Source organism: Chenopodium album, chromosome 22 (assembly GCF_948465745.1).
Source record: "Chenopodium album chromosome 22, dcCheAlbu1.1, whole genome shotgun sequence".
In the NCBI taxonomy this organism is placed as follows: Eukaryota; Viridiplantae; Streptophyta; class Magnoliopsida; order Caryophyllales; family Amaranthaceae; genus Chenopodium; species Chenopodium album.
Window position 1 is genome coordinate 3,631,258 of NC_137855.1, and position 26,794 is coordinate 3,658,051.

The 26,794-nt window shown below is 34.1% G+C and overlaps 3 protein-coding genes across 4 annotated transcripts; 2 read left to right on the forward strand and 1 right to left on the reverse strand.

Annotated features, from left to right (window-relative positions):
- The first annotated feature begins 41 nt into the window (after positions 1-41).
- LOC145605784 (uncharacterized) lies at positions 42-6,369 on the forward strand. Of its 2 annotated transcripts, none has more exons than XM_081661850.1 (19): positions 42-433; positions 905-958; positions 1,073-1,091; positions 1,389-1,456; positions 2,607-2,616; positions 2,726-2,787; positions 2,937-3,036; positions 3,130-3,186; positions 3,304-3,419; positions 3,599-3,854; positions 3,949-4,055; positions 4,366-4,558; positions 4,659-4,825; positions 4,926-5,043; positions 5,173-5,244; positions 5,331-5,375; positions 5,485-5,597; positions 5,697-5,791; positions 6,116-6,369. In XM_081661850.1, exons 1-19 carry the CDS (start codon positions 246-248, stop codon positions 6,157-6,159), a joined length of 1,884 nt encoding a protein of 627 aa, XP_081517976.1. In that variant the 5' UTR covers positions 42-245; the 3' UTR covers positions 6,160-6,369. The 2 variants fall into 2 exon arrangements, with proteins under 2 accessions (XP_081517976.1, XP_081517977.1); XM_081661851.1 differs by having other exon boundaries at positions 4,662-4,825.
- A 1,214-nt stretch (positions 6,370-7,583) lies between these two features.
- LOC145603459 (protein LUTEIN DEFICIENT 5, chloroplastic-like) lies at positions 7,584-13,371 on the forward strand. Its single transcript, XM_081659373.1, has 16 exons — positions 7,584-7,748; positions 7,902-8,064; positions 8,882-9,098; positions 9,212-9,283; positions 9,403-9,513; positions 9,657-9,848; positions 9,931-10,092; positions 10,170-10,265; positions 10,343-10,444; positions 10,731-10,763; positions 10,902-10,982; positions 11,060-11,142; positions 12,104-12,235; positions 12,356-12,416; positions 12,523-12,588; positions 12,833-13,371. The coding sequence occupies exons 1-16, from the start codon at positions 7,613-7,615 to the stop codon at positions 12,974-12,976; spliced, it is 1,851 nt and encodes a 616-aa protein (XP_081515499.1). The 5' UTR covers positions 7,584-7,612; the 3' UTR covers positions 12,977-13,371.
- Positions 13,372-13,507: 136 nt separating this feature from the next.
- On the reverse strand, positions 13,508-24,787 carry LOC145603458 (sterol 3-beta-glucosyltransferase UGT80A2-like). The gene is made up of 14 exons (XM_081659372.1): positions 24,367-24,787; positions 23,274-23,428; positions 22,535-22,777; positions 21,305-21,416; positions 19,968-20,138; positions 18,635-18,698; positions 18,145-18,202; positions 17,866-18,043; positions 16,451-16,581; positions 15,795-15,897; positions 15,221-15,297; positions 14,865-14,912; positions 14,631-14,780; positions 13,508-13,975 (listed from the first exon to the last, which is right to left on the reverse strand). The coding sequence occupies exons 1-14, from the start codon at positions 24,596-24,598 to the stop codon at positions 13,796-13,798; spliced, it is 1,902 nt and encodes a 633-aa protein (XP_081515498.1). The 5' UTR covers positions 24,599-24,787; the 3' UTR covers positions 13,508-13,795.
- Between the last annotated feature and the right edge of the window lie 2,007 nt (positions 24,788-26,794).

The following is a 26,794-nucleotide window of genomic DNA, read 5'->3' on the forward strand; positions in this document are numbered from 1 at the left end:
ACCAAAATCTATATCTGTTGGATTCAGCTAACAACTAATAAGATCGACCCTTAAAAATAAAAGAATGAAAAATATTTGTTTTTATTTGTCATTACTTTATTGCAACGGAATCAAATTTGATACAGGAGTAATTCCAAGATACTTGCAATGAATTCAGAACTTTATATTGCAGACATTGCAGTCGACCTCCTTGTCTAAATTGCCTATATTTTCCCTAAATTGAAGTACTAATCTCTTTAATAATCATGGTTGAAAATATAGAACAGTTGAAGCTCATTGAGAAAGAGCCTAACAGGCAAATATGTTTTGCGAAGCGACGAAATGGACTTATGAAGAAAGCCTTAGAATTACATATGGTGTGTGATGTTGATTCTGTTGTTATAGCCTTCTCACCTGCTGGTCGCCTCAGCTTCTTTTGTGGTGGCAACAGAAGGTATTCTTTTGCCTGCTTACGAATAATTTCCTTCTTTTTTAATTTTGATAGGAAAATTCTTGTTTTAATACCAAGTATGTAGTATATAAAGTCTCTCTAATAGATTCCCCATATGTTGTTTTTTAATGGTCTCTAAGAATCTAAGATGCACTACATCTAACCGTTTTCATTTTAATATGCGTATGCAGCATCAATAGATACGACAAAAGTACTTAGATAATTTGAGGTTATTTTGAGAATTATTGATACAATTTGAGGTTTTTATTTTTTGATTCGCACTGAAATTTATTGATTAAGCATTTAAGCATAATGACGGATTCAATATTGACATGAATTTTTTTTTTTGGTCAAAATTAGCAAAGTTTGACTTTAGATAAAGAAAATTAGTGTTTTAATACTGTTTAAAATATATACGAAGGATTTCAAACGAATATATACTCACTGTTTAATTTAACCTCCTTATGTATTCAGGGTTGAGGATATCATAAGGCACTTTGCTGCATTGCCAGAAGATATTCGAGGCTTGTAAGGGTTCCTTATCATATTTTTTTTGGTACAAATTCAAAAAAAAGATGTTTATTACTTGGTCTAATTTTATGTGTTGCAAAAATTAACTATGTCTTATTTTGATACTTGCAGCCAGATACCAGATCCAGAGGTAATGCCTTCTTTTGTGTTAGACTTTGACATTAATTCTACAATAGCAGTGGTTTTTTATTTTTTCAAAGGAAAGGAACAGTGAGTTTAGCAGTTGCTATAGAGACATAGTTGCTGTACAATATGTACAAGCATTATAATTTATTTATTTACGTGTTTTTTTTTTTTTTTTTTTTTGAAAACATGTACAAGCATTACCTTATACATGAAGTATACTGATCTTCTAAAAATAATTTACGTATTATAATCCTATATATAAATTTCTTTTCTTTTTAATTTTTTGGTGTGTGTGTTGCAGTTGTGGGTTTTACTTGAAACACTTGACAAGCTAAAAGAACAAACAAAGGAGCACATCCAAACGGACAGGTATAAGCTACATTAATATTCTTTATCTTCATCAATATATTACTCAAATAGTTACAAGAAACAAGTTCACAAAATAATCTAAGATACATAAGAAACTCCATGCTTTACCTACATTAATCTTTTTTTGTGTTTTTTTTTTTTTTTTTTTTTTTTTTTTTTTTTTTTTTTTTTTTTTTTCTGGTGTGTGTGTATATCTCTTCTTCTGTGTTTTATAACCCGATACATGTGGTTTAAATTTTGTGCACTTATGACCTTTTAGGCCCCGTTCGCTTCACTTTATTCTTGCTGAATTGAAATTGTTTTTACTGAACTGAAAAGGAATAGAGAGCAGGGTAAAAATACAAAATTGCCTATGTGATTGTATACATAAAGTGTTCAAAAGTAAGGGCATATTAAGTATTTGCAGTGTGAACATAGCTATTTCTTTTCCTAATATGTATTTGGTGCAATATTTGTGAATTTCCTTAAAAGGTAAGTGGTGCAATATTAAAAATAAAAAAAAAAATAGAGGAAGTAGCATTTTTTTCATTATTATTAACATTATGTTCGTCATTATTTACGTTTTATGGCATAAAAAGAGCCACAAATTACATTGATATAGACGGAATTTCATTTCAATTTTGTTAGCTGGTATTTTCCATGTATTGAAAAGTAAATGTCACAAATGAGTAATTAGAGGAAATGATGTTTAAATGGAAGTATATCAAGGGCAATGATATATTGCCATTAATAATACTAATGCTTATTTGCTTATCCTATCCTATGAAGATGCGTGCATATGAGTGACACATATTGTATTATTTGTATACACCCCCTTTCGAACATTATTGTGAAACGAATATACTCTACAATAATTTTATGTGTGATTCTAAAATTATCAATATTAATTATGGTCATTTAACCTATGATATAGTAATTTCAATAATTGACCAAATCATCAATTATAAATAATAATAATGTCATGCATGCATTTTGCACTAGGATAACCAGGTATGTATTTGCAGCATGATAAGCAAATGTTAAAATATTTTTCCAGTCATTTTGACAAAATAATTTTTTCTTTATTTTCTTCATCTCTGATCTAAGGCTAATGAATTTGTGTTTTTTGTGTTTTTTATTGGCTTTCTGCTGCTGCATCTGAAAAATCCAGTACCATTTCGGTAAGACTTAACGCACAGTACAGTGACATTTTTATCTTTCTATAGATTGTTACTTCGTATGGAGTATTATATACAAGTATTAATGATACACTTACATGCTAATTTGTAGGCTATCCAGATAGAACTTTCTCAGGTTGAAAAAGAGATTCAGGGTGCTTTAATTGAGACGAGGTTACTCTTTCAACTGTTTAATTTGAGCTATATATTTCAATTTAATGTTAATTCTCATTTCATTTATACTAAATACTATAGATGTATAATAATCATGTTCGGCATAAGCAAGCTAAAATGAGGACTAAATTTTAGTTTTTGGCTTATAGGAGATACGAACCCTTGCATGTAGTGATAATGACCATTGAAGAAGCAAACCTTTCTGAAGAACTCCTTGAGGAGACACTTGCCCGTGTCCAAGAAAGAAAGGTATCATTAATATATTTTCTTTCTTTTTTAGCTGTATACATGTGATTTATTACTAACAATCTTGGTGATCAAACCTTTGTTGTGGTCAAGCAGCAAGAGCTAACAGCGAAGGATAATGAAGATGCATCTCAAGAAATGCCTGATGCCATGGTATAAATTGTTTACTAAATCCGATTTCATCACCCAAACTATAATTTCTTAAGGCTTACATGGATTTATTTTGACTTATGTTGTACTCTATCCTGTATATTTGCATACATTTATAAGAATGGAGCAGAAACTTCTTTACCAATACCTGTGGACATAGTTCAGCAAGCCGAGCCTGAGCACCAAGTGATTGAGAACTCTAATGAGAACCAACACCAATCACCAATTGCAGAAGGGTGTGTTTTTCCCTGCTTTGCCATAGTGTGATTTATGAATTATTGTATCTTCTTCTTGCTTAAATTAGTGTATTTCATATCTTGGTTGAAAGTAGGATTTGTTGATGATATTCTTGCTTAACAAATTAACTCTATTGCTTATATGATCTAACTAGATTCATAACGTTCATGAATGGCAGCATTCAAGATACATTGATGAGGCAGAGCAGTCCATCAAAAAATCTACCGCCAGAAGTGGCTAGTCCTAATCTACTGCCAGAAGTGGCTAGTCCTAATCTACGGCCAGAAGTGGCTAGTCCTAATCTACTGCCAGAAGTGGCTAGTCCTAATCTACTGCCAGAAGTGGCTAGTCCTAATCCTCAGCATGCTGGAACATCGTTTACCAGCCTTTTAAATGCCGCAGATGTTGCTGAAGAAACCGCATCTCCTATTGGGGTACTTAAAACTTTATTTTTTTAACATATAAATCCATGTAATAATGTACATACACATAGTTCTTACACATTAACTCATAAGCATATTTTAATAGGGAGTGGTCTCCTCCCAACCGCCAGATCAGAACCACAACTCCTCACCCTTGCAACAAAATCAGTTCAATTTATTCCAAGATGGTCTTCTTAACACTTATTCCTATCTGTAAGACGTTTTCTTGACCTTGCACTATATATATATATTTATATAATTATTTTTTTTTGACAAAAATATATATTTATATGATTAAGATATGCGCTTAACTACATATATATGGCTATACCCATGTTGGCCATGTACTACTTTATGCACCCCTTCAATTTGTGCAAAATAACTATTGGTAGATTGGACGTTACAAATTTGAAATGCTATAATGCTATATAGAAAGACCCTGAATTAATTTCTTTTTAAAATCATGGTTTCATCAGTGAATTTGAGATGATTTTGTTTTGTTTATGCATGCCTATTGTTGCAGGAATGGTAATACAACAGTAGTCAATCAATCTTCAGAATGTAATGAGATCAGCACAGTTGGAACTGCAAATAACTACCCATTTTCAAGCTTGATTTCCCCAAATTTACAGCTACAGCCTTCCCCTGCAAGCTTCCAAGTGCCTGATTACCGAATGCAGCTTCCTATGCCGGCCCCTCATTACCATCAAATATCTGTAAATACTTTCTGACTTTAATACTCTGATCTAATTATGTTTTGAAATTTAAACATCTTGCTTGATTGTCTTACAAATCAATATGATAATGGGTATACAGCAGCAAAGGCCACTAGGAAACAGCAGCAACATGTCACTTTTCAGTACTCCGCAGTGGTCTAATCAAAATAATATGCAGCATAATCCAACTCTCTTTCTGCGAAATCCACAGTGGTCTAATCAGATTATTCTGCAGCAAAATCCAACCCCCGTTGGACAAAATGCACTGTACTTAATACGATCCACAATTACTACTCCATATAGGGTTAATTATGATTGTAAAAATATATGATCTGATTTTATGTTACTTTGTCACGCTATTTGACAGTCAACGAACGAGCTATCAGGGCTTGTTTAGTTCATTTGATAGGATGGATAGCATGTATCCAGACTCAAGATTACTGGCCTTCATCCCTAGACCACAACATCTGCAAATGAATCGCCAGGTATATATCATGATCCATGATCTTTAACTAATCTGTTTGACATTAGTATTTATATATATAGCATGATAAGTGGACTGTTAATGCTGGTTCTAATAAATTTAAAATTGCCTTTTGTTTTTCCGTGATCAGTTGATGGGAGGTTTAAACAATGGCCCAAATCTTTCTCTGGACTTACAAGGGCCATTTGCCAACAATTCTCCGGTTAGTTCTACATGCTTAAAGATAATAAATGTTTGTGCAGTTCTTGCTTAAAACAATTGACTATGGGACTGAAAATCAAATTTCAGCAAGCATTTCTGGAGGCGGAAAGATCAACTTCTTCTGCTTATAAGGTTAGTTTATAATTGGTCCTAAATGAACTGTCAAGTGTTCATACCCATATAAGAGTGTATAAGTAGGACTCGCTTTAGTTGGTAACATGTTATTTACGATTATCTGCAGAGGAAAGCACCTTGGGAAGATGATTTTGATATGAGACGGGCAAGTTACCAGAATGGGAATACAGCACCAAACAATACTGATTCTCCAGCTTCTATTCTTATTCCTGATCCTAGGTTTGCCACTTATACTCGTAGCTTACACAAACAAAACTGAAACTTGCTGAAAAAAATTATATGAATTTAAACATTATGTATGTATTTTCTTGTCTTCAGGCCAATAGGAAATGCACTCTATGGTCCTGAATATGCACATATGGGCTTGGCCATTGACCCCCATATCCGGAATCTTCAAGAAGTAATACGATATGGTAAACTCCTCAACTTTTATTAATGTACAGTTCATCTGCTTACTCCATCTCATAATTATTGGCCATAATAATCATCGGTTATATTTTGCAAATACATTACTTAATATTATTTACATCAATCTCCACTTTCTTGATGTTATTTCTTTGTAGAATTTTTAGATAAAGGCATCATTTAAGAGTATTATATAAAGTTTTAAATTGAAGTTACTAATTAATAAAATTGGTTTGTTACTTAGTGACAATCGTGTGTTCATGTCTATTACTGGTGACAATCCTCTTCTACAAACATATAGTATATAAGATTGTTTGATTTGACATTGACAGATAATGCCAGAAGACAGCAAGGAAATCAGCAAGGAAATGTATGATGATTGATGCTCAACTCAATATCACCAGCTTGCCCTTGAGAGTGTCAATTTGTTCATTTCAAGACAATTTGATCATCTTTTTACCTTTTAAGTTATTTCTTTTGTGTTTTGTGTTAAGAATATGACCCACATTTATGTGAGTTTTCCCTTTATTAAATAGAGGGAATTACTCATGAGTCATGAAGTCATTTTAAGTGTAATGGATTATCCCCTCCTACCTATATTACTATTTAGTTTATGGATGAAACTTCACATAACTTATCTAGTATTTTTCAAATCCTCTTTCGATTAGCAAACTTGTGATTTGAAAATTTACACAATTAGCCAGAGTTTGCTCATTTTATGTTTCTTTTAAATACTAATTAATTGTCACATGTGAGAGAGGCTAGTAATGTTAAAATGGGAATTTTTTATTCACCATATTGATCAATTGCATCCTCTTTGCTTTTTCAAAACAAGAGATAACTAACAGTATGTTTGGATAACGAAAGGGGAAGGAAAAGAAGGGTAGGGAGGAGAAGAGGTGGGGAGCTGGGGAGGGAAGAATGGCGAGTTTTCTTTCCAAATCTCTTCATTGTTGGAGGGTTCAATTTCCTACAATTTAATCCCACTATTTCTCTCCCCTCCAATTCTCTTCCTTCCTCATTTATTATCCTTATGAAAGATACCCCATCTTTCCATTTCCCTCTCCTTCCCTTCCTTTCCCTTCATTTCCTTCAATCTAAACACACCGAAAATTTTTGTGCCTTTTCGAAAGCCTTACAAAAGTTTTAGCTCTTAATTAGTTAACCTTGAACAAAAAGCTCAATGTGATCTTTAAAACTAGTAGCTAGTTACCTGATTATCCTTCATTAATTATTACTCATTAAGCTAACAACTTGAGCCATGAGGCATCACTTTTAGACTAAACAACTCTTTATCAATAACACTTTTCACTCACTAGGACTGTAACTAATTTATATGAGGCCACTCCAAGTTCCTCAAACCTCGCAATATTCCCTTCGTTTCCTTTTATATGCTTCAATTTTAATCTCTTTAAGTTTAGTCCATGTTATAAATAATTTAATAAAAATAAAAAATAATAAAAAAAATTAAAAAACTATCATAAGATTCATAACATCTCTCACACATTTACTACCTATGCATTACGATCTTGTTTATTTTCTCCTCATAGACAATTAAAATGAAACGGAAAGAATATATGTAAAGTCTACACAGCCCTTAAATAGAGAGGAAAAAAAAAAACACACGTGCGATATTGAATTATTGATCAATATTCCGTACCACCATGACTCGACGTATACCTCTTCTTCCATAGCCCATAATACGAGGAAAATGTGAAAACAAAAATATCAAAAAATTAAAGTAAAAATTACCACAAATAAAACATAAATATAAAAAATCTGGTTTTTTTAAAAACAGCTCTTTAATCCAAACTGGGTTTTAGAGCTCCATGGCTACCCACGTATCAGCTCTGCATCCCCTTTCTCTCTCTTCTCATCCCCTTAATCTTCAACTCAAACTTCTTCCTCTCAATTCTCTCAATTTCTCTACCCAATTTCCTTCTTACTCTTCTAGATCAATTTCTGGTATTTCTCTCTCCTTTTTTTTTTTTTTTTTTTTTTTCTTTTTTACTAAAATTGCCATTTTTTTAGTTCAATGTACCTTAATTTTCATTGTTTTGTCTTAAAAAATGTATCTTTTTGGTGGGTTTTTCATATTCTTGCTCAAAATTGTTGTAGGTGGGTGTAAATGGAGCTCTATTACTTGTTCTTCCTCAAATGGGTCGAGACCCGACCCAATTGATGATAGAGTGAAGAGCATTGAGGAGCTTGTTGAGGAGAAAAGGCGCGCAGAATTGGCTGCTCGGATTGCTTCTGGGGAATTCACTGTTAAGCAATCTAGGTTAATTATTCTTAATACCCACTAATTTTTACTGTTTAATTCTTCTTATGTTCTTGTAATTGGTTTTCTATTTAATTGTTCATACATTTTGGACATGCAGGGCTTTATTTTAGTTAATTTTTCAATGTTAATATAATTGTTTAATTGGTGGGCATTTGGTTATATTTGGTTGATATATGCCCTTGGATATAAAATTAGTATTGTGGTTGTGGGTAAAAACAAGCAGAACATTAGTATAATGAAGGTAGTTGTATTTGTATTTGATGCAAACTATGAAAAGTATGAATCACAAAAGTATAAAAAGAAAAATAATGATGGGTAAAGTGGTGATGGTATAATCATGTATGGTATGTTTTTATCCAATGTTTGTGTTGTTCGAGGTGATCACTATATTGTTGGGGTTCATTGCTTCATTGTGTAGTGGAATAGGAATTTCTTCTAGCTAGGCAATGCATTCACTTGTATTTAGTTATGGTCTTGCTGATAAACTTGTTATGTATGTTAACCTCTGGTGATAATTCTTATGTTCTGAACTTCTGAACCTCTAGATTTGCTTCCGTTGAACAAGAAATACAATCCTTCGATTTGTAATAGTACGTAATACTCAATGCCAACTTCATATATGTGAAACAATCATGTAATTTATTTCATCTTAATTTAACACCTTTGATAACTGCATCGAATGGGAGTATGGACGTATGGTACCATTCATCTTTCAGTCGACTTCCTGGTGCCAGTGTTGTTGCAAGTAAATCATTCTAGGATGTGATGTTAACCTCATGACTTGCTTTGCTTTGTGTTTATCCATTGGCTTCAGCTTCCCTATAAGATTGAAGAACAATCTGTCAAAGTTGGGAATTCTTACACCTATTCTGGATTTGGTATTCAAACCTTTTGAAGAATATGAAAAGTTTTCTCAGATTCCTGAGGCAAAAGGTGATATAGCAGCTATTCGTAGTGAGGCCTTTTTCTTGCCATTGTATGAGCTCTACATCACTTATGGCGGAATATTTAGGCTGAAGTTTGGGCCAAAGGTTGGTTTTCATTCCCTTGCAATTTGAATTCCTTGTTAGATTACATGAATGACATGTATGTAATGTATTAGTGTACATTACATGTATGCTTTATCAACTTGCTGTCATTGCAGGCATTTCTTATCGTTTCTGATCCTTCAATTGTTAAGCATATCTTAAAGGACAACTCTAAGGCTTACTCTAAGGTATGAAATTTGAAATTTGTTGTATATCCTGCTTTCAATTATCATTACTGTAGGTGAGATTCTTTGAAGAGAATTATTTAGATATACTTCATTGAGCTCATTCGCATTTCCTTGATCAGGGTATCTTGGCGGAAATTCTAGATTTTGTGATGGGAAAGGGACTTATCCCTGCTGATGGTGAGATATGGCGTGTCCGAAGACGGGCTATAGTTCCTTCATTACATCAGAAGGTAGAATTACTGCAAATAATTTTCAGAACTTTAATTTATCTCTTTCCACATTGATTTAATGGTGATATTCTCTCCGGTGATAACACATTTTTCTTGAATTGATATGATGGCTTATCAGGCTTGACAATCCTATTCCTTTTCAGTTTGTGACAGCTATGATAAACCTCTTTAGCCAAGCTACAGATAGACTTTGCAAGAAGCTAGACACCGCCGCATCAACTGGGGAAGCAGTGGAAATGGAATCACTTTTTTCGCGTTTAACACTGGATATTATTGGAAAAGCAGTTTTTAATTATGATTTTGATTCCTTGACTAATGATACCGGGATTGTTGAGGTAGGTTGAGCTCCATCTCAATCTACTTAGCCATGATCTTTTCACTTTATGTTATATAGCCTCATATTATTCTCTAGACCAGGCTGTTTATGTTGTTTTGAGAGAGGCAGAGAACAGAAGTACTGCACCAATCCCTGTCTGGGAAATTCCTATATGGAAGGACGTGTCCCCTAGACTAAAGAAGGTGAATGCAGCACTCAAGTTGATAAACAGTACACTAGATGATCTGATAGCAATCTGCAAGGTGAATGCTGGATGCCTTTTGTAGCTCTAATTTATGTTGCTCGGTAATGGTTGCTAATCAATTTTTAATATATGCAGAGGTTGGTAGATGAAGAGGAGCTGCAATTCCACGAGGAATATATGAATGAACAAGATCCTAGTATTCTTCATTTTCTTTTGGCATCAGGAGATGATGTATGAAAATATTTGCCTACTGTGGAATTTTTTTTCTCCAGACCAATAAATTGAAGGCAACCTTAACCTCAACGCAGGTTTCCAGCAAGCAACTTCGTGATGACTTGATGACTCTCCTAATTGCTGGTCATGAAACATCAGCAGCAGTACTAACGTGGACTTTTTATCTCCTGTCTCAGGTTTACAGTTATCACATACGTATTACTATGTGTAGTTCATTTGGTTTGTTTCTTCTGGTACTCACCCCACCCCCTGTTGCAAACATGCTTCTGTTTATAATTTTCTGCCAGTGGTCCCAATCTATTAGGTAAAACATGTTTTGGAGATAGTGAACTATGTAATATCTGCAGAAACTCTGTAACTGAATGTCCTTGCCACTAGCTATTGAGTACACTTTTTTGGTGCTTGATGTGTATGATCTGCAAGATATCTTGAATATGATGGTACCTCATTTGCTCCCTGCAGGACCCAGGAGTAATGTCAAAGCTTCAAAACGAGGTATCCTGAATCGTGCTTTAGGGAGGTTTAGAAATGTTTGGTCATTAGAGGGAGGGAGGGGAAGAGAGAAAGAGAGAGAGATCATTCTGTTGAAGTGTTGCAACTACTTATTGTCATTTGAACTTGCACCTTGCTTAGGTGGATACAGTTTTGGGAGATAGATTTCCATCAATTGAAGACTTGAAAAACCTGAAATACACAAGTCGTGTGATAAGCGAAGTAAGAGTACCCTCTTTGCTTTTTACTTGTGCTTGAACTCTTTGACCTTACATTTTCTTGTAAATTTCCTTTTGCAGTCTTTGAGGCTTTACCCGCAACCACCTGTCTTAATTCGTCGTTCTATGAAAGAGGACATGCTTGGACCATACCCAATCAGAAAGTTAGTTTTAACGTTATACTTTGTTTCAATGCTCTGCTTTCCTTTTCTTTTTTTCAATTCACAATATTAGCAACATACTACATGGAAAGTTTTTAACTGCAAAATTACATGCTCACCTGTATATAATTATCCACTCTAAAACTAATTGAACCCAATCCCTTCCTAATAACAACCCCCTAACACCACATGGTGCTAATGAGAGGTTGACGGTGGTATGGTATAATCGATGATGGTGGCATAGTGATGGAGGAGGGTTTTCATGGAAGTTGGTGATGGTAATAGCAGCTTGGCAGGAATATTGGAGGCGTGGGGTGGTGAGATGTTTTGGTCATATGCCCCTCTCAGGCTCTCACCTTCTCTCCTAATTTTCTTTGATTGTGTGCTACGCATTTGGTTCTATTATGAAATGGATAAAGTATTATCAGTGAAATCCATTGTAAACGTATTCTATCGTGCTTGGTTTCCTTTATGTTGCATCAAACTGTCTCTCCAGTGATGCATTGTTCAACTAAAAGGGAAAGGGAGGTTTTCAGCACTAATGACATTACCTTCTTTTTTTTTCCTCCTAGATGTTTTTATAAACTAATAAGAGGTAAATGATGAATGTTAATGTTGAAGATAAAAGGTAATTGATACAAAAAAATTCATCAGTTAAAATAAAACAAATTTCTCCTGAATCACTGAGGAGAGTTCTCGCTTGACTTTAGTCCTACTTGGAAGTAGAAGAAAATGCATTCTTGTCAGCTTGCTGAAGTATCAAATAAACTGTTTTCTGATCTAAGCATATGCACCACATTTCCATTTGTTCATCTTTTGTACTTCGACATGTTAAGGTAATTTGTATGTAATATCTTTAATGCATAGAATCCTTTTGGAATTTTGTCCACATTTATTTCTTCAAGTTTGTAAGCTACCTTCCCTGGCGATTCTATTCAGCAAATTATATGAATTTTCTTGGCAGAGATGAGGATATTTTCATATCTGTATGGAACTTGCATCGTAGCCCAAGTCTTTGGGAGGATGCAGATAAATTCAATCCTGAAAGGTGGCCACTGGATGGACCAGCACCAAATGAGACTAACCAAAATTTCAGGTATCTGCTCTGTAACTTTGCTGACCTCGAGTATGTAGCTATGCAATTGAAGCTTGTGCTCATTCAAGCTGGTGATTCACCATTTTCATTTAGCTAATCCTTTTTATTTTTCGTTCTAAGATACTTGCCATTTGGTGGAGGTCCACGAAAGTGTATAGGGGACATGTTTGCTTCTTACGAGGTATCAAACATCTACTTACAAATTCCAAGACAGCCTTAATCCGATTCATCTCGATTTCTCTCAGCTTGCATGAACTTTGACATGTAATTTACTTTTTGTTGCACAGAACATAGTAGCATTAGCTATGCTTGTTCGACGATTTGACTTTGAGCTGGCACCTGATGCTCCTCCTGTAAGACTTGCTATATTTTTTCACTTTAGATACATGGGACTTCAGTACCGAGTAAAAACTTTTAAATTACATGAGACTTGTGTGCAAAATGCATTAATTGGACCCTCATGTGAACACAAGGGTTGCTATTAAACAGTTAAACCCATAGGCAAAAAACGATGAAGAAGAAGATTCACTTTGATGTGAAAATAAATGGATACTTGATTCTAATAATTTATCTATTAATAATTTAATATGTTGGCAGGTGAAGATGACCACAGGCGCAACCATCCACACAACAAATGGTCTTATGATGAGGGTGAGGCAAAGAACAAGATATCCCGCTACACCCACAATTCCTGTTGTGGAGACTGCTTCTCCTGCAGGTATTACGGAAGCTGCTATTTGAAAATATCAAATTGGAAAATGATGTTCTGCTCGTTCGGGATAGAACTAGAACAATTATCCATAAAAAGGGAAAGGGGAGCTTCACTTTAAACTGCATCAGCTTCAATAAAGAATCAGACAAGTAAGCCACACCTCCCGATACTTGTTACCATTTACATTCATATTCTACTTTAGTTACTAGTAGATTTACGGTGCGAACAGCACTCTCCTCCTTATATAAAACACATTATTGGCACTGTTGGCCAATTATGTTGTAAATTATGGCCTTTTTTTCCATACTGTGAAGATATGAGAATTTACATTAGAAAATTTCAGGAAATTTAAGTATGTATATTTTGTCTGTGCAAATGTACACATGATTCTATATATATAAAATCGGAAACTTTTTTCTTGTAATTCCAGTGTGTAAATGGTCAACTGTCACGTTGTATGTTTGGGCAATTTTGCTTCAACTGTAGTACTAATTTGTGGTGGTATGGCGCCAATTAGGCATTATGGAGTATATGTCATCAAATTTTAAAATTTCATATCATACATATTAAAACTCACACGAATAATCAGATCATAATAAAATTTTGATATTACTGGAGCAATAATTACATATTAAAACACAATCATCATACAGCAGCATAAGCAACAGGCTTTTACAAAAATACAATGATCTGATTGCTGCAAAAACAACATATTAACAAAACTGCTTCTTGAGTTGAAAAAGATTACAGTGACCTGGTGAGGTGGGTGGTTAGTCAAGTCAATAAGGTGTTATCATGCCTAGATATAGATGGCTCAAAAGACGATCTGGCATAAATGGACATGCAGCCTAATGTTGGCCCAAAAAACACCCTCTTATCGATAAATGTGATTTATGTCGCTTTTGAAGTTCTGCATGATCCGGCTCAGGGAGATCACGGGGAAAATGCTTGTGAAAGGCATTCACCGCACCAGCGACCCCATCTTCATTTTCCATTGCCTTTGCCAGCTCCACAGCACGTTGTTTAACCTACAATTCATATAGAAACATTACAACTATCAATTTCACAATTGCAATAAGCCAGCAACCCATATTGCGATAAGTATTTGAAACTTCAAAATTTTAAAACATGTCAGGCTGTCAGCAATTTTGTTACATATTTTTCACAACTAAGGAAAGTTCAGCAAGTTAGGCGCATTAAAAGATGGCTGCAGATGGCAAGTTCAAAATGTACTGCACAATGGCCTTAACATGAGAAAGATTGGCTCTTGTCATTCATGCAAATAACCAGTGCCCAAGCATTGTACTAACATGTAATCTACACCAATAGACCTCACGTTGGTACAATAAAAATGTACCTACGGGCCACTTGATATTGTCATTAATGACAAACAATTTATGATTTAAAAACCATCGCCTTTACTTAGGAATAACCTTTGTTTTGATTTCATATGTACTTCAAAATCATTCAAACATGAAAGAAAAAAATCTTTTTGGTCCACCATCGGCATAGTAAACAGCCTTTGCTTTCATTTCTTACTAACATCAAATTAAAGACCAAAAAAAAAAAACATTTTGATCCACAATCGGAACCCCCCCCCCCCCCCCCCCCCTCTCTCTTGTATCCTCTGACAAAACAGACAGCAGATAAAATCTTGATCCACTAAAGAGGTTAGTCATTTACCATGGGATCCTGCATGAAGCGTATTGCAGAAACCAATTTCTCAAGCGAGAACTCCTCGATTGGGATAGGTGGTGGCCCTACACCCTTCGCATGCACTTGTTCTCCCCAAAAGGGTTGGTCACCAAAGAATGGCACGATTGCTGTTGGACACTGAAGAGATTCATTTTTGTGTTAGACACTGAAAAAAGGTTTTTTAAATAAATAAAAAGGGCTAATTAACATGAGAGCAGTTACCGCAGCTTTAAGACCAGCAGCAGTTGTCCCAGCACCCCCATGATGCACCTCCATTTGCGATTTAAAAAAAAAAAAAAAAAAAAAAAAAAAAAAAAAAAAAAAAAGAAGAAGTCTAAGTTAGACAGGAACATAATCTGCAGAATACTAAAAATGACAGCTCATGATTGTAGCGAAGATAGTTAAAAGGGTAAAACTCTAATTCATTAAAAGGCCAAACTGAGCCCATGTGGTGATACTGGAATCTAGATACGAAGTATAACTATATATATATATATATATATATATATATATATATATATATATATATATATATATATATCACGTATTTGAAAAATCCATAACTAGAATAATCTTACCACAGCAGCACATTGCAAAAATAGCCAATCATGAGGAACGTTGTCCAACAGGTATACAAAATCCTTCGGTTCTGCCACTGGAAAGCAGGTATTAGTCAGAGAACAATCAAAAGGCAGCCAAAATATCAATACTTCATTAGTATTTCTCTATAGTCTGATTTTTCCCCTCTAGTGTTTAAAATTTAAGCATATTAAAAATTATATGTACATCACCCCAAAAAAAAAAAAACACAAACAAAACAAAACACTCCATAAACTGCTTCATTTAAAATGGTCAAGACATAAATAATTGTGAGAATGGACACTTGATCTAACCATATAAAGGGAATACTGGAACAAAAAAATTCCAATACTGCCCACATATGTACAGTTCATAAGATGAACCTCATTATCTGGGAGAAACATTTCCTCAACCCTAAAGATTAAACATTCTTCTTTCACTATACAGATTTGTTAAGGGGTAGTCTAAGGTCTGAACAGTACACCATGACATCTCATAAGATTGGAATAGAAAGGAGGAATAACAATATTTAGAAGAAAAAAAGTCAAGACTGAAATAACATGAGCAGCTTACAATTGCCAAGACCACCCCAGCCTTTGTTGATGATTCCTCTTTGCCCAGTGAGTTCCAGAGCTCGTACAATAATATTAGTCATCTTCTCAGGTTCTTGGACAGGCTATCGTAGTTTAGACAACGTACATATCAGTCCACGTTATTCCAAATAGTCAAGATTAATTAAGAGACAGTTCAAATGAGCTTAAACTACGCATTCAGAATTTCACAGGTACAAAATCTGAACTATCATCTCAAACAGAACATTGTCACACCAAATGGTGGATTTGCATGAGAATGAGGTATTTTATCGTAAAGGATGGAGGACGAAGATTTTTGTGAATGACTATATAGAATAATCACTTTTGGTTCATATAGCCGACCCCACTTGTGGGATTAAGGCTTTGATTGATTGAGACCCCAATGCCTCTGAGTATCTGAAAACAATTTTTTGTGACCTCTACAACAAAGAAGCTAATTTAGCATTGACCCATATTTAAAAGGAGATTTAACCCGTAAATACAAATCATATTCTGCAATTCAACCTACAGACATTTAAAACACTTTATTACTAACTACCGGAACATTGTGGTTCAAGCGTTCAACAGAATCCATATAAAAATTAAATAGAAACATCCAGCACCTTCCCCTGTATTGATGCAAAAGAGGATACTTACTAGGCTTCCAAATCCAATATATATTGGCTTTTGACCCTTTTCAAGCCATTCAACAAGATCTTCTGGAGGTTTGTAATTTGAAGCCAGGTCAAGGAAACAGAAACCAACTACGTCAATTTTGGGTCCCCAATCTGCAAGATGATAAAGCACAAACATTACAAACAATAAAGGTGTAAGAAAATTGCCCTAATAAAACATTACCCATTACACATTAGACAGAACTCTCACGAATGAGTGTTCAATAGGACCCCATTGATAAATATGAAGATACATGCCGGTAGAAAATTCAGACATAAATTTGTGGAAAAAAAAAACGCAAGTCAGAATTCAAGTGCATACATCATTCTCCTGTAGGTCCAGATTTTGCCAATAATTGATAAATACTTAAATAGGTAACAGTAACAGTAAAAACAGTCATCAGTTAATGTAAGGGAGACGCCCGTAATAAAAGAATACATTCAGTTTTCAAGTAGAAGAAGAATGGAAAAGGCCACAAATGAAATTAGGTAACAGTGCATATAGTTGTCAGCTAATGGAAGGAAATGCACATAATAAATGGAAAAAACCAGTTTTCAAATAGGAAAAAAAAAATGGGGACGAGGCAACATACTTATTTCTCCAGGGAACCAAGAGCAACTGACCGAGAAATTAGTTTCCTGATTTATGGCTTTATAAGACATAGTAAAGGAGAAGACGAGAGACAAACCCATAACACCGAACTTGGTGAAGGAACTCTCCCACTGGATTAGTTAATACAATAAAAGGATAGCATATCAAAAAGAAAGCACATGTAATATACTCCCTCTCCCTTAATTTTTTTTTTTTTTTTTCACTTGATGGGTAGTCCCAAAAATTCCTTCACATCCATAAGAGTACAAGTTAGAAAACCACTACAAAAATATTTCTGACTCTTCTCTCTGTCAATCTGTCATATCAACCTTGTCTTTCTCAATTCACTTCCAAATCTTGTACTCTGTATTTTGCTTTCAAATTTTCTTTGTTCTACTTATTACTAATCTTATAATTACTACTCTCAGCATATTAAAAGTAAATAACTAAATAAAACAAAAGGCAACAGCAAATGTATCCTGTAATTGAGAGTCTTGAGACGCAAGGTAATACAGGTCAAGTGCTTTCACTGGCCTAGGTGAGGCGATTTCAAAGAGGCACAGAAGGATTTCGATTACCTCAGTTCCCCTTCAAGCCTTTTTAAACATTGACTACTCTATTTGCCAAACCTAAATGTGAAAACAAATTATGGATGGATAGAGTATTGATTAACATATCTTTGTAACAGACCATAAAACCAATTTTTAAAATGTAGCAATCAAACCAAAACAAAAAATCATTTTTTAAGGGCACAACCATGGATCCAGAATAAAAATTTTGGAGTACTGGGAACATAAATCACTTACCTTTAGGTTTGGGAACAAGGTGAGGGCTCCAAATATATCCATAGGGGGTATCAGGAGGAGCACTATATGAAGGTTTTAAGTATGTTACAGGTCTCAATTTCAGCTTTTTCTTCCTGAATTCATTTATCATGTCCCGTATTCCAAGCCAAATCAATGCATCAACAACTTGGTAAGAGAGCTGCAAGCATATGCTGACATTTAGATGAATGGACAACCATATACACAGAGTATTTCTATTAACAACTGGCATTACAGAGAGTTGAGGAAAGCGTAACTTACTCTATAAGCAACTGATTGCTTAACCCGTGACAGGGGATGCGGAAACTCACTAGTGGGCCTGCAACAAATGAGCCACCAAGCACCCTTAACTTGACATTTTTGAGTTTTGGTACAGAAGTCCCATTCATGCATCCAAAATCAGGACACAAGAGCAATATCACATCTATCATGGTAAAGGTACTTTATCCAATTTTAAAGATTAAAGTCTATAACAACAATTGTACTCTAAATTCCTATGAAAGTAGAGATCTACCATAATATATCAGGTTACAGATAAAGCAAACAAAACTTATGAGCTGTCTGTATAATCTTTCGGTTATTGAGATAGTGGATACAAAATTTAAAAAAATTAAAACGAGCCACTTCAGGGCAATGGGCAACATAAAAGCCAGATACATTAACTTATAAATATAGTGGAGAATGTGACAAGATTTTAGCTGCTGCATGTTAAATAAAAACCAGCATAACATTACATCAAAAGGTTACTTACGTCCAAGGCATTGTAAAGAATATGTGAATTGGTACTTTCAGTGCCTCGGCAACATGTGTATGTCCTGAAACAAAACTTAAGAATGAGGGCCAATCTTAAGCAAAGCAAAAGATGTTGGAAACAGTATTATCTGTAAATAACTTCAAATTGTAACAGTTAAAAAAATTATTAAAAAAAAATAAAATAACAATACACTGATCTACACATACAATTAGAAGTACTGCTGCTTTGTATTTCTCTGCTCCTTACCCTCAATATACAAAATAAAACCTGAACTTAACTGAATTATGTTTTCAGTTGATTATAAGGCTTTTACTAGGTCTAAGGTAAATCATATAGTAAAATAGTGAGCAAAACTATTGCTTACCTTAACTTAATATACAGTAAAATCAAAAGCCTCTACATAAGATAACCTTCTAAACTAAAAATAATACATGAAACTGGCACCTCATTGCTGTAGCAATAAAAGAAACAGAGCATCCTTACTAAATTACTTGACATGCATGCACTCTGACTCCTCTCTAAGTGAAGCAACATTTAACATCAAAAAAAAAATTGTTCCTTGTCTTCCCCTATAAAAACATGAACCCACCAGATTGCATGGGCACTATCTCGCTTCAAATTTGTCAACTTTAAAGATTCTGTCACAACTCCAAGGCAGATCCAGAAAAATTTGGATTGTACTCAAAATAGGATATAACACCATTATAGATAGCAAGTATCTAACTACCTGCCACAACTAGACATGAGAAATTTGGTGGTGACTAAGAGGCAAGCTGAAGACCTTTTGGAGGTGTATTCAACCATGGGTAGTCTTCATAAAAGTCAATGTAAATTTGACACGGTTTCAAAAAGTTGGCCCCAGCTTTCACCTTCAGCTTTGACTTCAAATGTTCAACATTATTTTATACTAAGACCGTATCATAACCAAAGATTGGGGTGGCAATTACTATTCTAACCCAAGTCACTCCAATCACTAGCAATCACTGCCCATAATTGGAGAGTCGAGCTATGAGCTATTCCATTAAAGATATCCTTTATCAACAAGTATTAATCAGAAACAGATTTCTAGCAAAGTAACCTGGCGAGGGATAAGGATAAATACCTCATCGATCACTCAAGACCCTGCCTATCGCTAATTCTATACAAGAAAGATTATATTTCTTCTCGTTAAGCCTAAATAACCACAAACAGAGAGTGAAAAATGAGAGCAGGTACATGCTATTGTTTAACAAATTAAAGATACAGCTCTTCCCAGAAAACGGTCCAACCATTCAAGTATTAGCCAAATCAGCCAACAGTTTTAAAGGAGAAAAAAGAATTATTTTCTAACCATATGCTGGAGGATTCGCAATTATTGCATCAACAGTAAATGGAACATGAGATATAGGATCAGGTTCCTTGCAAGCAGGTAACAAAGAGAATATAATATCTCTCATCTGATTCCTCTGAATAGGTATCTCTGAAGGTTCTGAAGGCAAGAAACCCTTGTTTTTCACCATGTCTGTATAAATGCTACAAATTTATTGTTAATAAAAATGCAATTAAAGAAAGAAAGTAAGCAAGAAAAGGAAAAGTGGCTAGCATCCCAACAGTTTTGCACTACAGTCCAAGCAGTCAAAGACACGCATTGAAGGATAATGAGTCAATTCCAAGATAACCTACATTAAGTTAGTTACTATCTCCATTTCATATTATGTGCAGCAATTGGGTATTTTTTGTGCAATATAAAAAATTCAATTGTTGCACGTAATGTGAAACAGAGGTAGTACTAAACAATGTATGGGTAATATAACAATCTAAATACATATTTTAAGGCAGATACAAGATTAAAACAACCCATCTCCTCCCCAACTCCCCATATTAATGAATAAAATAAGGAATCAAGCAGGCAAACTGCAATTCAGTGCCTATAACAGTATAGCAAGGCTCCCATCTAAAGCAGGGGCATGGAGGTCAGACAAATGTAACCTCCTGTAACAATGTCACAAAATTCACCTTTTCTAAAATTAGGTACAGGTAAGCAATTTGCAGTTTAGTTTTATTATATTAGGCCAAATTTACCACATTCACATAATAATTCCATATTTCTGTTCATAATTACTGGTGGAAACTGGGGAATATATGCAGCCTTTATTGTGAAGGGAATTGACTGAGTTGCTAGCTCAAGTTACAACAAACAATAAGTACAGCCCATGTCAATGAGTCCATCAGAAAATATAGTATTTTGCAATCTGAAGCTGAAATAATTTACTAACACTGAATCTTTTCACCAATTTTTCTTGACAAGCACCAACATCAAAAAGTATCAAATCAAACAACTTCACAATAAATATTTTTTTACAAAAATACTATCCACTTATTGACGAAGCAACAAAATGTGTACCATGTTTAACAAATCCAGGTTCAGATTTTTTCAAAACCGCAAAGTACAATAAGTTATCATTGTCAATTTGTCAGCGCAAAATGGCAGTGGTATAAGAAATACAATCCCTATAAGTTTATAAACAATTCTGTTCAAAACTTCAGTGTAAACAAGTACAACTTTCAGACATACAGATTAGAAGTGATAAATGAAAGCATGATTATTCAAAACTTCTGCTAACTTTAACATCTAACTACACGAGAACCCATTAACGAAGTCTCAGAGCAATCTTTCAGGAAACTTACATCCAGCAAGAACTTTAGGGTCTCCTCCTAAAGGATAGAACTCCAAGCCAGAAGCCAAGACGAACTCTTTGAAGTTCCGGTGAGTTGCTAATCTGACCCTGTGGCCATATTCCTGAATAAAAACACAAAATGAACAGGCAGTATTAGACAGCCAAATAGAATCTAGCAGTAAATTAATAATATCAAGTAAAAATTACATGGGAGCCTTAGAACGGAATGCACATTCACAAACAAAACGAGGAGTGGATGCCAAAATAGAGAAAAATAGCAAGAAAGGAAAAGGCAAAATAGAAAACGTCACCCTGTCAAAAAAAAAAAAGAAAGAAAAGAAAACGTCGCTAATGAAAAGTCAATGGTCCAGTGGCTATAAGCCTGAAGAAGCTGGTAAGTTAACTTATAGTGTTAAAACAAAATCCTCCATAAAATGCTTAAGAGACCAGATTTTTTTCATCAAAATCATATTGTGCGATAAAATTGGATCATTATACATATCCTGGACATTGTTTTTAACCCTAAGTGTGCATCATGGACAAATAGAAAGCAGCATGCAAATGTACATGAAAGAAATAAAAAAGTTCCAACAGATTTCAAAAACTTCTAAGAAATACGTATAAAGGCCTGGCATATAGGTTCTTAAGATACTGATAATCAGGCTCTAAAAATAAACAAAAAATCATTCCAAAGTCAGCATAAAAATAAAACAAAGGACTTAGTGACTTTCAAAGTCAGGGAAGAAAAAAAATATGGAAGTCTTCATAACCTTGCTTACACAAATATGCTTGGGGCAAGTGCATCTTAAACCTCTCTATGTAAAACTGCACAGGCACCAAGAAGAAGTCCAGCTGCATAATATACCGACCAGAACCAAGGTATAAATGTGGCTTTAAATTTCCAAGAGAAGTTATAGGAATTTTTTTAAAAAAAAAAAATTAAAAAAAAAAAAAAAAAAGCAACTCTAATATTTTTAAAGTAAGGTGATGAAGCAGTATGCTAAAAAGACACCAACATGGTGTTACCGACTTACCGTACTACCCACCCATGTACATAGTCACAAAAACCAAGCCCTCAATCTATCACATATACAACACAGTTTGTTTAAAAAGCATAAAAATCAAAATAGCCTTATAACTCATTCCTGTGTAGGCCAGACACTCCTTATTTCAAAACAAATAAAAACGATAATAATATTTGCCTGCAAATGAACGCATATAAATAAAATGTAAATCATACCTGCAAACGCTTCCCAATGGCAACGAAGGGTTGCACATCTCCTCTAGTTCCAACAATTAGCATCACAATTTGCTTAGGTGGCAAATCATAAATTTCCGGTGATTCAAGTTGATCCTCTTCTGCACTTGCACTAGAAGCCACACCAGTTCCCAAATCAAGGTTTGATGTTTTAATATCTCCAGGAACTTCAAATTGTACAGTTCCGTCGTTTTTAACAGTTGCAAGCCGGTTCAGCCACTTGAGCTGAAAATTAAAAGCATGCTCAATTGAAAGCCAAAAATATCTAATTTGGGGACAATGGGACTAACGAGATTTAAGTGAAAATTAATACAAGCAAATTATAGTTCTGACATTGAGAATACATTTTCATTGGTGTGTTCATGACTCTCTGCTCATACTTCTCATATAAAGATTTAAAAGAAAAACATGAGGATAGAGGGCTAATGAACCTATGACAGCACGTAGATCTTATAAAGTAGATAGATTATGACCTTATGAGTAGTAAAAAATTTGAGAATAAGATTGCTTTATAAGAAGCTAAAAAGTAAACACCAACACTTTCAAGTGTCAAGAAACAAGCACCTTAGGATTTCAAGAGAAAGCAATGAGATATGAAACAGGGAAAATGCACATAAAATATAACACATAGCCACCAATAATAGGCAAAAAAAGACAATGTAAAATGATATACACATGGAGGAAAAAGGAAAAAAAAAAACAAAAAAAAAAAAAAACTGACCTTTTTCTTTAGGGGTACTGTTTCATCGAAAAGTTTTGCTGCTAATTTACTGAGTGGATTATGTCGTTTGGACTCTCCAGCTTTCACAAGATGATTAGAAGTTGAAGATTCCCGAAAACTATTGTTTCCATTTGAGCAACTCCCACTAGTGACCCCTTCAAAAAAAAATATACACATAGTACATACTTAGAAATATAATTTAAACCAACATGGAAATTTTGAAACTCTTACAAAAATGGCCTTGAAGCCTTAATACAAAACTAGGTGAATTCATGATAAGTCTGCATCCACAATGGCTGTGCTCAAACTCCATATAACTATAACCATATTATACATTGATCCTGGACCTTTTAGAAACATTTACACCCTTCTTATAAGTAATCAGGCAATAGACAATGTAGTGAATCTGTGAGTGTGCCCCTATACTTTTATTTTTACACCCTAGGCTAGATCCCATTAATCACAGAGGTAACTAACAGCACATGATAAGAGCATGAGTATGCCGTGAAATGTTATCTGAAGCACACGATTACATGGTCCAAACAATGTGTATGTGAGTACACAATGCATGATCTGATTGTGTAACATTCTCCCAAAGTTAAATTATTTAGAGGAAAATGCAAAACTACTCCTCTATTTTACTCCCTTTTCCTTTTCCTTTTCCTAATCCTTCCCCTCGCGGCCTCACCTCCCATCCACCATTGTTATTTAAGCACATTGACCAAAAACATTAAATTAAGTGCCTAAATAAACCATATATAATACTAAATTCTAAGTAACAGATATGCAACACAATTTTAAGATTTATATTTATGGCCAATTAGTCCACTTTAGAATTGGTCTTGATCTTCTTCTACCTTTTCAATCACATGATCAAGAATTCTGCAGTTTTTTAGCTAAGACAACTATATCTCCTAAACTCTAAAAAATGATCATCAAAGTATATCAAACAACCAACCCAAATTACAACCATAATTCCAACAATGAGTTGCAGATTTTTAATGCACCAAATTTTCTTTACCATCACAAACATAATAACCATAACAAATTCAAACAACAATTACACAAATCATAAACAAAATCAGAAACACACCAGAACCAGAACCGGAACCCGAACCAGAAGAACTTCCCCTGCTAACCTCTTCAGAAGAAGCAACTCTACCGCCATTACTAACATCTTCATGATCATCAACACCTCCGCCATTTCCATCAATAACAACGTCAGAAAATCTATGATTCAAGTGAGAATCATCGAATACGTCAACAGAATTATCACCAGAACTCATCGAAATGGTTCGATGATGGTTCTCAGAATTATTCGCCATTGAAATTGTGAAACCCTAGAAATGAAAAATGCGGGAAAGAGTGAGAAGAAAAAATGGAGGAAGATGAAGAATGACGGTTTTAAATGTGAGTTAGACAGAAAGTTGAAGCATTAGAGAGGTTTGTTGAACCAACAAAAGGAGAGAGAAAGTAGGAAAAGAGAGGTTTGGTTTGGTTGTCCGTTTGGGTGTCTGTAAAAGGACACGTTCAGAGGAATATAATCAATTTTTTTTGAATTTTTACTTCTTCCCTTTTTATACGATGAGTACGGGGTTTCCCTGTTGATACTAGACGTGTTCAAAAATCGGTTTTGATTGGTCCGAACGCGTTATACTCTACAGTGTTTTTAAGTGTTATACTCTAATCGACACGATGACACATAGATTTATGTACTTGAATTGACTTAGGGTGTTATTTAGTGTTATACTTTAATCGACACATAGATTTATACTTTATTCGACACATAGGTTTATGCACAAAATTAATAAATACGTAGTACGTAGTATTACTTTTTGCATAACTAACCTAGTTTTTAGGTCTTGAAATACAAATTTACAGTCTCCATCAAGTTTTTTTTTTTTTTTCCATTGTCAAACAATTGCTCCATTTTTGTTGTGTCATGAAAAATTGAAAATATGAGTAACATGTATGCGTCGTGAAAATCAAATTAAAAATAAAAATTAACAAGCTCATTTAATAATTAAATTGTGTCATGATATTCTACTTCTACCTATGCATGTTACTCGTATTATGACATAATTTTATACTTAAATTTGCGCTATTTTTAAAATTAATTTTATGTATAAGTATAAATTATTGATTTGAATAATACGGAGTATTATAGAAATAGAACCATCAAAAATGACCTACAAACCTTTTTTTTTTTTTTTTTTTTTTTTCCCCTTTTTTATGACAAGCTACAATCTCTACATTACAAGTTTACAACTTTTATAATTTGAACTTTGTAGGCTAAGGAATATCTGAATGGTTGTAAAGATGATCGATCAGCATTATCCCGCGTTCTTTTAGCGATCTGCGAGCTCATGAGGCCATGATGCAGTGCTCCATTGGTTTGAACTAAAGGAGAAACAAAAAGCAACATTTGAGGGGAAGAATGATGTAGAATTTGGAAATTAAAGTGACCTAAAAAGGAGTTGGCTTGTCACTTACAATAAAGAAGGAATAATAATTATCAACTCCAAATACCATTTTAAATTAGTTAGGCAACTATTTTTTTATTATTATTATTTTTTTTTTTTTTTTTGTAAGGAGTAAGAAGAAGGGCCTTGCTGAGGCGGCACCTCTCAAAGGTTAGCCAGCCTAGCTCAGCAGGTCATCGCTTGAGAGTAGAGGGGGGGAGGTAAGGGAATCCCTCTACTCCCAAGCAATTTGTAGTTGGTGGGGTTCGAACTCGTGACCTCAAAGTCACAAGGTGAGTTCCCCACTAACTCCACCAAACTTTGCTTCAAGCTAGGCTTCTATTGAAGGGTGCTCAAGAGTATATACTCCGTATCAATTATGAATTTACGACGGACTATATATAAGTAGTATATATATATATATATATATATATATATATATATATATAAAGAGAGAGAGAATAAAGGTATATCTTGGTATTTTGTTGAATATCTAAGGGTAATTCTATGGCAAATCTTAAATGTTGTAAAGCAATTGTTGATTTATCTACTACGTAATAATCTAAGCAATTGAGCATAATTTGATAAATCACAAATGTAATTGGTACATGAGTACATCAAAATTGTAGAATAATATAAAGTACATACTGAGTAGCAAAAGAAAACTCAAATTTACAATTACGTACGTATATAATAATAAATAAATTTTGGAATTGTTTTCTTTTATTCTTTTCGCCTTATCAGAAGTAAAGTTTTGAAATACGGATATTTAAATATTTAAATATGAATGTTAATTATTTGATTGACAAAAACATACTTCGTACAAGTTAAATATTGAAAAAGTTGCTTACTTAATCAACTAGTCACTCCAATTTTAAGTGAATGAAACTTATTTTCCATTTCTATGAAATTAATTTACAAAAAGTACATTATATGAAAAGGTCAACCAAATGACCCCATAGTTTAAAAAGTTGTACTGTAAGTCTGTAATTAATAAGTTTTCGGAAGTTCAAAAAGGGTCAAGTGGCTTGCAAAATGTTGTGTTTTTGGCCTTCAATT